This window comes from Psittacula echo, assembly GCF_963264785.1.
Source record: "Psittacula echo genome assembly, chromosome: 6".
Lineage (NCBI taxonomy): Eukaryota > Metazoa > Chordata > Aves > Psittaciformes > Psittacidae > Psittacula > Psittacula echo.
The window spans coordinates 45,565,279-45,576,458 of NC_137743.1; the positions used below are offsets into that span (position 1 = coordinate 45,565,279).

At 45.6% G+C, this 11,180-nt stretch overlaps 1 protein-coding gene across 1 annotated transcript in view; it reads right to left on the minus strand.

Moving 5' to 3' along the window:
- MCU (mitochondrial calcium uniporter) overlaps nucleotides 1–8,950 on the minus strand; it is an 89,047-nt gene extending 80,097 nt beyond the window's left edge. Inside the window, exon 1 of the mRNA XM_080621919.1 lies at nucleotides 8,757–8,950. Within this exon, the coding sequence (XP_080478045.1) occupies nucleotides 8,757–8,882 (126 nt within the window). The 5' untranslated portion in view covers nucleotides 8,883–8,950. The remainder of the gene's footprint in view (nucleotides 1–8,756) is intronic.
- Between the last annotated feature and the right edge of the window lie 2,230 nt (nucleotides 8,951–11,180).

Sequence of the window (11,180 nt, forward strand, 5' to 3'; positions counted from 1 at the left end):
CTGCAAATCAAAAAGAATGCAGCATTATTAGAAGTCACTTTTGGCAGGAGAAAATGGAGGCTTAAGACAATTATCACTGTGCCTTAACAAGGGGATATACAGTACATAAGTCAAGTGACAGGCAGGCACACAAAGCAAACTATGTAGAAGAGAACAGCATCTGGCAAGGAATAAACAGTCACAGTTCAGCAGATACCACCAATTCACGTTTCAGCTGGCAGTGAGCATGCCCATATGTCAAGGGATTACCTCTCGCTCACCGGAAGCTATACCTTTTACAAATCATTGACAAAGCCATGAAGTTACATGGACCATTTGTCAAGTTCTAACTGAATGGTTCTTAAAGGTGTTCTTCCAACCATTTCCAAAACACACAAGTTTCAAATGTATAAACAAGCCATCTACTTTACTACAATTAGGGAACACATTTTTCCTTAGCAGCTTCGAGGTACAGTAATAATTGACATGAGTTCATCCAAGTAAACTCATTATGCAGCTTATTATGACATTCTTCATAACAAAATAAAAGGAAAGCTTTGCCTCTCTTGGTGCTTTTCAAGGTAATACAGTGATGCAGAACAGGGAAAACATGCAGTAACTTCAGACTCTTTTCCAGCAACTGACCTAGAAAATTGGAAAATGAGATATCAACTCCGCTCACAATTTGGAAGGAAAGTATTCTGTTTGCCAGCTGCCAACCCTATAGTCACTTCATTCATGAACCGCTTGGTGAGCTTTCCCACCCAAAATTGCATGTGCATTCATACAAGAAATTCACTTGTTTTGCATTCCTCTTTCCAATCTGTATATATCAACTAAGATAAATCCAGAAGCAAAGGTGTTCTCACCTAACTCCATACACCGATGCTCTGCAGTGGACAAGCTCTGTACAGCACCCATCTGATAGAGTGCTCAGGTGTCCCCAGCTCCTGCGCACATACAGAGGCACACATACTGCTTTAAGAAAAATTGAAAAGCCAAGGCTTATCGCTTTTATCTGGCCAGCATTTTCTCTCACCCCATTTCTACAACCTCACATCACTTTGAGTCTACATAAACTTTGGATAACAGAAGGAGGAGCAAGCCATATACACCTCTTGGGACCAGCGTGACAAATGCAATCAAAGTTGTTACCATAGCATTATTCCAAATCCTCTCAAAACAGCAACACATTCCATAAAGCATTTCCTAAACCCTATAAAATCTCTTCAGATATGACTTTAGAGTTAATTATTTTATTCCCAGCAAGCTGAAGGACAGAATATAACACTGACAATCACCAGAGAGTACTTTTTTTTCTTATAGTGGTCACCCCTGGTAGATCTTTCCTAAGTTATATATCCAAGTGAAATTTGAGTTTTAATTACTCCAGTAAGCAATTTCAGAGATTTGAGAGTTTTCTCATTGCACAGCAGTCTTTTCCTCCTGGGGAAGCCAACAAAAGTGATTGCTGAAACAAGCTCTACATTTCCTAATTCCTTAGGAGCTGCCAAGAATACAGAAGATGGTAGTGGACATGCTTCATATCATACATGAGACATAAGCAATACTCCACAGGCTTGCCCTACTGGAAAGTAATTCCACCTCACATTCAAGTGCTGCATATTTTCATCTTCATTAAAATGTCATTTCATTTTGATGACCAATTGAGACCTTAATAACAGGAAGAAACCTCTTTGCCAAAACTTCAATAGAAAAGGGACAAGTAATTTTCTTTTTATCATTAAATACTCAAGGGCAAAACAGCCCTTAAAGTCCAATTGTGATACTTTCTGAGGGCAGACTAGAGTAATGTGATGAAACTCCATCAGCAGTATCACAGGTGGTCTCTCACTCAGAGAGCACTTCAGAGGTAAGTAATATTCCTCCATGGCAAGCAGAGAGCACAGAGTTTTATCTAGAAAAATTTGTCAAAGAGAAGTTTCTCATCCCATACAGGGCTACCAGAGGCCATGGGAACAGAAAGCTGCAGTTGGGTTCTGCGGAAGAGTGACCACCAGCTGACACTGCAATAAATAAATAAGGAAATAAAAAATAAATAAATAAAAAACCACACCAAAACCTACAACCATTTATCTGGACCTACACATAGGCAAATAGTTTAAATTACAGATTTGTGTCATCTCAATGCTATTTTATAGAATGGCAAACAAGTGACATAACACAAATCTTCAATGAAGTCATAAAAGTTACAGTTTACCCTCAAGACTGGGTGGGACCTAATCTCACAAAGTTCTGTCCATAAGACTGGTCTAAAAACAGCTTCAAAAAATTACCAAAAAAAAAAAAGAAAGAAAGAAAAAAAAAAAAGCCTTTTCTTCTTTTTTTCAGGCTTGGCTCTGGTAAGGAAAGCTACACTCACCCTGCCTGAGCACAGTGGAGAAACACTCCCCATTATGGAAAAAGCCATCCTGAAATTTTTTTATTAATTACTGAATCAACCTTACCAGGACTGTAACTTCCTTTCTCATCACAGAGCCTACATACAAAGTCTTGATTATTCCCACAGGCTGAGTTATAAGCAGTAGTAGTAGTAGTAATAATAATAATCATAATAATAACAACAACAACAAAAGTAATATCATCATTGTCAGACACCCCAACATCTACTTCTTTCTTTGTAGCACTCCTCTTTCACATAAAGCAAGCCCTGGAAGGTCTGAACATCACAAAGCAAAGCTTTTTTCCTCTTCACTTAATGAACACGCACATGAAAAGCTACAGCCTCCCCTCAAAGCCTACTTTGTTCTGCAAGAATGAATAAAATCAAGACAACGTTTTAGTCTCTTCCATATACCAAAAAATACTTCCTGGTCATCCCCCTCTAACTTTTTGTTCATTAAAAAAAATCTCAACAAAATCTAACAGAAGAAGCTAAAAAGCTCAAAATTTTCAACTTAGTACTGGTGTGCTATTGCTCTATAATTAGCTAAGGGCAGATTCCCTGCCATCATTTGAGGTAAAAATGATGGAAAAGTTTTCTTTCCTCACGAACCTTTCAAAAGGTTCCTGCCTTGTGCTGCCTTGTGGCAGCAAATCTGGTATGAGGCAGCAGACCTTGCTTTGCCTTGCATTTTAATCAGTGTAGCCAGCACTGGCATGGGCAAGTGGCAATGACAGTTACAAAAAACTGTTATGGTTTCGCTACCCTGTGCCAACAAGAGACGAGTGAAGAGTCAGTGGGACAGCAAGTGCATGTGTGTGGGAAGGTAGCAAGGGAAGAAGCAGGATTAAAAGGAGTTTTGCTGGAGAAACCCATCTTTACATTCAAACCAAGTCTTCCTAGGGCTCCCTCAGTATTATAAAAGTTCTGCTGGCTTGGTGTTTACTTATATTGCAGTTCAAGCCACATCCCATCTGAATTCCCAAATTGACACCAGAAGCATCTCTTCCTGGTGTACAGCATGCATGTCACTGCATGGGAAACATTGGAGGTCAGGGTAGGCAACAAGTGCAGCCAAAGAGCTGGTGAAAATACTTGTTTTATGCCCCTTCCAACCACTGGACATCCACCAGTTCTTCAGCTTTTTAATAATTCGTTTGAAAATCACAATCAGCAGTACGCAAGGTCAGGAAAACAAGAGCTCAGTTAATTAAAACAGTCCACCCATTTCCATCCTCAGCAAAAAACCAGACACCACACTGGAACAGTCTTCCAAGCCTCACCATCTGTGCAGTCACCTACTGTCACTTTGTGAGTTTTGTGAAACCCAAGCTTCACCTGTTAAATAAATTTGTTTCAAGAGATGGGCACACTAGGGCAATAAACTCTTGCTTTTGTTGGCAAGGGCTTGAGATGGTTACAGGGGGCTCACCAGGGAAGTTACCAGAGTCTTCAGAAACAGCTTCTCTGGAAATTGATACTGCAACAGTTTCAGCCATAGTGTTGAAAAAACCCACCAAATACACATTGTATCTACGCTGAATAAAGGACAGCTTTAGCATGATGTTCATTGCATCCTCCTCCCAAGGTTTCTCACACCACAGGACACTTTTCTTCGGCCCAGAGTCCTCTTGTCTTTGTGGGATACTCTCTCTACCGCATTCTTAATACAGGGCTACCTGCACCAAAAACCTACCTGGCTTGGAGGACCAATCAACACAGGTAACCTTGATCCTCATCTGGAGCACAAATAAAAATCTGCAGGTTGTCTGATATCTACTTGAAAATTGGCTGCCATTCAGTTAGGTTCAGTTTTTCATTCTTAGGCTTAGAAGGAGTCACTAGGAGTCATTAGTCCTGACCTACTCAAAATTGCCAGGATTAACTACCATAGGAACACCACATACACATACATCTTAATTTTCTACACATATTTTTTTTTTTTTTATCTGAACCAGCTGATCACATTCTGATCCAAGAGAGCTCAACCACTGGTTACATGCACTAAGCAATACAATAACAAGAGACTCTAATCTTTGTAGGAAGAAAGCTGTAAAGATTAGGCATTCAACATGCAAAAGCAAAGCATTTTATTTAAGTCCTTTGTCTACCACTGTGTATTTGAAAAACATTTATAGCTTACTTCTTTATGACCATTTTTGGGTTTTTATTCCACAAAAGACTGCTTCCCAGCCCTAGCTTTCCAGCCCTACTGCATCTCAGCAGTACTATTGTACAGAGTACAGCAAGTACTACTTGCCTCTGGCAGCACCCTCAACACCCACAAGACGCAGTGCAAGTAGGAGTCAAAAAAGGACTTCCCTTGCTTCATTAGGAAGTTTCCTTCAAGGAAAATCCACTTAAATTCTCTCTCCACAGTCCTATGAGGACAAGCTGTCTAACAGGGTAACAGCAATTTTTGTATTAAGCACTAGAAATTACCACAGGACAAAGGTCTTAATTAGTATGTAGTGCTATGGCTGCAATGCCTCCCACTGATAGACTGAGAAGTGCCATCTAATCACCTGCCAAGAGCTCCATCCCCATCTCACTCCCATTGCTAAAAAAGTCAGTGCATGGGGTTGTGCATTCATATCCCTACAGCACACCTTGTAATAGTCCTTGCTGACCAGCACCAGCAAGGCTCCTCTTCACTTTTTCATTGCTTCTCCATCCTTTGCCACTTCTTGCATGTAGCTGATGTACAGAAAAAGAAACTACCTACATCTTTTATTCCACCTCATCTTGCTTGCTGATACAGACTTTTGCTTGGCACAACTAACTAAACTCATGTCTCATTTCCACATGTGACCTCCCAGCAGTAAATCAGATCTCCACAGTTCCCTCCTAGTGAGGGAGCACATACAGCATAGGTTTAAAACTAACACCAATACTATTGATGTTTCACTCTACAAATTGTTCAGCCATACTCATAGCCAAAGCTGTAGCCATCCACTCATTCCCCCTGACATTACAATCCCTTACCAGCCTATTTCAGCAGTTTCTCCACTCTACTCCTCTACAAGGTTTCTTCCACTCTCACATACATATAACTGAGACTAAGAGAGGGGAAAGAGATGCAAGCTCTGATATTTCTGCTGTAAGTCCATTTATTCAGCTCTGTCATAACCTTCCAATGCTGTGGATGCTCCAGCCCTACTTTCTACTTGGTTATGCGTCCTGCAAGGCACAACATCATCACTTTCAGAGGAGAAATTCACAAGTATCAGTAAACACATTCTCCTGCCTAGTTCTTCATATTTCAAAATCAGTAAGTGAATTTCCCATTCAAATTTTCTGCATCCTTCTCCTAACATCTCTCACACCTTGTGGTACTGTTTAGCTAGGACAGAACTCAAAGGCTTCCTGTCTCCTCCATAATCCCATATCTATATGCTGAGCCCATTGACCTTTCCCAACCCTCTCATTTTTCAAAACTCTAAAGCAAGCTGTGAATTCTTCGTTCAAGCCTCCCAATATTACTGTATTCCCCTCTGACCCTCAATAAACCAAGTATTTATTCAAGAGTTCAGAACTCTATGCCCTCTCCACAGTTTGATGTTATCACAGCCTCATTCTTTACCTATCTGGAAGGAGGTTTTGTGTTGGTTTTGAAGTACTGTTCTCTCACAGCAGTTTGGTCAATTGGTCCAGACTCTTCCAGCAAATTTTTGTATCGCTCTTGAAAGAACTCATCCATAAGAACATTTAGCATTTCCACTCTGTTTCAAGAAAGCCCATTTATCACCTCTGCTAGAAACCAGCCGTCCTGAGAAGTAAACAAGTAGAATTTATTGTTACAAATACAATACTGCACAGACATACCTATATATTAGGTATTATATATTATACCTAGTATAATCATTCTATTAATTACACCTATATTATACAAACTCTTCTGACCTATTTTCTAACGTAATCTCTATGCTCAAGAAGCTTATATGGTGCAGACCGATGGCAGAGCAGGATCATTTCTTCACCAGCCATAACTGATTGATGCAAGTCTAAGCCATCTTAACCACCTTCAGTAATGAAGATTGAACAGCATTCCCAGGAAATAGTTCAGCATTTCACTACTCTTAATGTCAGTAAAAAAAACTCCCATCACCTAAGCAAATCCCTTTTCTCACACAGTAAGCCCATTACTACTTCTCCTACCCAACACAGATTTTCTGTTTTTCTGCATCCTCTTTGCAGCAACCTCCTTTCAATTTTCTCTTTATTATTAAGAGCTCCAGTTCCTGTAATTTGTCCCTGGAGATCATTTATTCTATGATTCGGCAGTTCTTGGGTCTCTATTCTCTCCCAGCGGTCAACATATTTTCTGAAGTGCAGCATCACAGAAAGGAGAACTCATCTTTTCTGTGAAGAGATAAATAGGCATATTATAGATGTTGTCAGAACAGTTACAGTACTAGGTCCCAACCTGCTCATAGCAAGCTTTCACTTGGTTGCTGGGTTCACAGGGACTCAACACTTACATAACTGACTTGTGTACAACCTCCCTACTGAAAAGAAGAGAAACTCAAAAACTAATCACTGCAACACCACAGACGGCCAACAGCCAAGCTGCCAAAAAACATACAGAATAACCCAACCAGTACTGAAGCCAGAAGAGCTTTCTAATCATCAGCCCACAAGACACAAGCAAAATCCTTCTCCTCCCCCAAGCACTTTAAGGAGATGCCTTGACACTACGATTTTAGTGCGCATCTGAGTGTGCTCACACTTCAGCCACATTTACTCAGCTAGGGCAACAGCAGCAGCAAAGTATCCCAGAAAAACAAGATATTTGCGATACTTGTGAATGGTTGTTTTCAACCTTCTCGCATGTTTACTGCTATACTTGGCCCAATTAGCAGAATCAGGCATGAATGAGAGTTTCTATTAATTACCAAGGTCAACTTACATTTAGATTTATTATTTTCTGAGCCGGACTGCTAAAAGAAACAACTTAAATGATGATTACAAAAGCTGAAAAGGCTGTTCCGCGCCTAACCAGAATCCAAGGTATCAGTGGCCTCACTTGCCAGCCTGGTATTTACAAAATCTGAAGTCAACATCATAGAAGTCACACTTCACACATGAATGACCGCACTGCAAATATGGGACTGATGCAATTGAGACACTCAATATCAACAGAACCTCTGGCATCCTGTCGCTGTGAACACATACCAACTCTGTCCGAGGAATTATGGGCACCCTGAAGATGCAAGGCACAAACACTTAGCTGCTCTCTAAACAGTACCCTAGGGACCCAACATTACATCTGCTATTTCAATGGAGCTCAGAGCCCCGCTCCATCACCTGATTAATAAGCAATTTTGGTGGCTTTACATAGTTTCGTGATTAGTTGCTTCAACGAGACAACAAGTGAGCGACAGGTGCACACCTCCAACGGCAGCTCTTTTTATTGGCAGCAGCAAAATAGATTGTGGCAAAAGCCAGAAGAATATCCCACAGTTACATACTGTTCCCTTAGTTTAAAAAGAAAAAACCTCCCGGTATTTTTAGCAAACCTTTTGAGCTCCAAGACGCAACCTACTGCCTTTACAGTTTTTTTCCACCCTAAGACACATAGTAAGCAACGCATGCTGCCAGTCTTCCCTTTCCTGGCAAAGCCATTAACCATGCTGTTTCTGCAGGGGAAGCAAATAAAAAGTGGCCTTTCTTCGCTCCCCTCCCTCTCCTACAAACCTCACCAACCTGGATGACACCGCCTCGGAGCGCATTTGGGGAGCCCCGTAGTGCCTCTCCCCTGGCTGACCTTGACGGGGGGCGCACGAGAAGAGGAAAATAACCAAGACACGGCGAAGATCCGCTGGGCACTTGCCCGCTCCTGTCCGCGCCCCGGCGCGCCGGGCAGATGCTGCTCCCCTAAACCCTCCCGCCCCGGCGAGGGCTGCCAGGCCCCCCGCCCCCCGCGGCTCTCCGCGGCCCCGCGCGCCACCTGGCGGCCGCGCCCTGCCCCGCCGGGACCCGACCCCCTCCCCGGGAGCCCGTTCCCGGTACGGCGGGCTGAGCCGGGCCGCTGCCGCGCCTTCCGGAAAAACACGAGTGAAGCAGCCAGCGCGGCGCGGGGGGATCGCCTGCCCCCGGGTCAGAGCGGCGGCGAGAGGGCCGGTGAGCTGCCCACTGCCGGCGCGGGGCCGGGGTCTCGGCTGCCGCCGCTCGCCCCGCTCAAGTTTTGCCCGGCGACGGCGCTAAGAATAACGCGCAGCTGCCGGGGCCGGGCGCCACCGCCGCCCGCGGAACCAGAGAAAGCCGAGCCGCCACCCCACCGCCGCCACCACCACCACCACCCGCTGCTTGCCGGCACCGCGCCCGCCTCACCCGGCAGCCGCCTGAAGGGCACGGCTGCCGCCTCACTCACCGTCCGGTGCCGCTGCTGCTGCTGTTGGCGGCGCCGCCCCAGAGCCGGGAAGCAACCAGCCGCAGTCAGCGTGGCGGGACGGCGGCAGAGGAGGAACGGCAGCGACCTGCCGGTCGTGGCCGCCATCACACCGCTGGAGCCGCCTCACGCTGCGGCGACGGCGGCCGTTACTGCTGCTGCCGCCCGAGGGGGGAAGGAGGGGGCAGGGAGGGTGAGCAGCGGCGGGGAGGGGCCTGCCGGCGGCGGCTCCCAATCCTAGCGCTCCCTTCGCCAGCCCGGGGCTTGTCAAGCCTGGCCAGGGCCGCCAATCAACGCGGCGCGGATGCCCTGCCCAGAGCAGGATTGGTCCCTCCGTTCCCTCCCCTACCGGCGGTGGGCGAGGCGGCTCCCGGGCTAGAGGGCAGGGAAACTCCTCAGCACGGGTGCCGCGGGGCGGGGTTGTCCCGGGGCGGAGCCAGGCCCGGGGCGGGGCTGGGAGCAGGGGGAAGAGCTTGGGCTGGGAGGGTGGGAGCTGGGAGATGGGGTGCACTGGTGAGGGGGTGCACTGGGGGAGATGGGGTGCGCGGAGACGGGATGCACCGGGAAAGGGGGTGGACTAAGGGGTTGTGCGCAAGGGGAGATGGTGTGCACTAGGGAGAGGGGATGCGCTACGGGAGGGAATGCAGGGAGGCGGGGTGCACTAGGGAGAGAGTGCAGGAAGACGGTGCAGCAAGGAAGGCTGTGAAGGGATGGCCCTGGAGATGCAGTGTGAGGTCAGCACAGGGATTTGAGGTGCCAGGTCAAACCAGCATCCCACTCCCATGGCAGATTTGATAAATTGTATAAAAAGTGGGTGATACCTATTTTGCAGAGAGATGTATATGTGGTGCGCTGGGCTGGGCTGCCAGCATAGACCTTGCAGCATATCACAGTATCACAGTATGCTAGAGATTGGAAGGGATCTCAAAAGATCATCTAGTCCAATCCCCCTGCCGGAGCAGGAACACCTAGATAAGGTTACACAGGAATGTGTCCAGGCGGGTTTTGAATGTCTCCAGAGAAGGAGACTCCACAACCCCCCTGGGCAGCCTGTTCCAGTGTTCCATCACCCTCACTGAGAAGAAGTTTCTTCTCAAGTTTAAGTGGAACCTCTTGTGTTCCAGTTTGTACCCATTACCCCTTGTCCTATCATTGTTTGCCACTGAGAAGAGCCTGGCTCCATCCTCATGACACTCCCCCTTTATATATTTATATACACTAATAAGGTCACCCCTCAGTCTCCTCCAAACTATAGAGACCCAGCTCCCTCAGTCTTTCCTCATAAGGGAGATGCTTCACTCCCTTAATCATATAGGCTGGATAAGCAATATGTGCCCAGTTGTTTCTTAAAACGTGATTAACTTGAATTGGTTTTCTTAGAAAAAGCTTTTCCCTTCAGCCTGGGAGTTCTTACAATACCACCAGCAGCTCCTTTTAAATTCCTGGGAGGGAATAGTCCAGAAGGGAAACAAGCCTATTGCTTTTAATACTGGAAGTAGCCCCAGCATCACTCATTAGAAAATGGAGCTTTACAAAAACACTAATGCACAAGCAGTTCCCATGTGTAGCACTACTGTTATGGCTGAGACTGAAACAAAGTGCCTTGGTTTAAAAGCAGATGGGATCCTGTGTTACTATTATTTTTTGAAGTCGAGGAGAGTGGATCCTTGCTGCATGGAGCAATCAGGATGCAAGGTGTGGAGAAGATGCTTGGGAAAGGAGAGTCATGAGAAATTAATGGGGAGAAAACTGTGACAAGACTGGAGGTTGCGGAAAGCACGGGAAACATGCGGGTGGAGAGACTGGCTACTATTTACCACTGCTCTTTGCCACAGACATGTAAAAATAGAGTGAAGCATGAAAGGCTGATGGGGTGACGTGGATGTGCTTCAGCCATCACCCACACTATCACAACACGCCAGTGCCCTCCTCCTTCCATCTCTACCTCCCTCCAGTGTTACCTTCCCCAAGTCCTGCCATCACATCTGCTGAGATGCTGAAGGGTCGTTTTCAGCTTTTCCCCAAGCAACATCATTCTGGAGCCACACAGCTCATCCCTGAGCAATCCTCCTCCTCAATTCTCATTTCTGTCTGGGTTTTCCAGAGAGGTATGGGGTTTCCCTTTCTTCTCTTTGTCAATTGGGAAAATGTGGCTGAAGTCACCAAGTCTCAATTGTGTCCTTCTGGAAGGATTTACCCATCATGTTTTCAGCATTGCGTGTTTAGCAATTTGATAATTATTTAGGTTTTCTTGCAAGATCATGGAGACCTATTGAAGCAGCTGCTCTGAGCTCCACTGCCTGAACTGGCTCAAACCTTTTCTCAGCCCCTGCTTGTTGTATTTCCCTCTCCCTCTGTGCTAAAAACTGTCAGCATGAGGAAAGAGGCTTTAAAAGTCAGGATTTT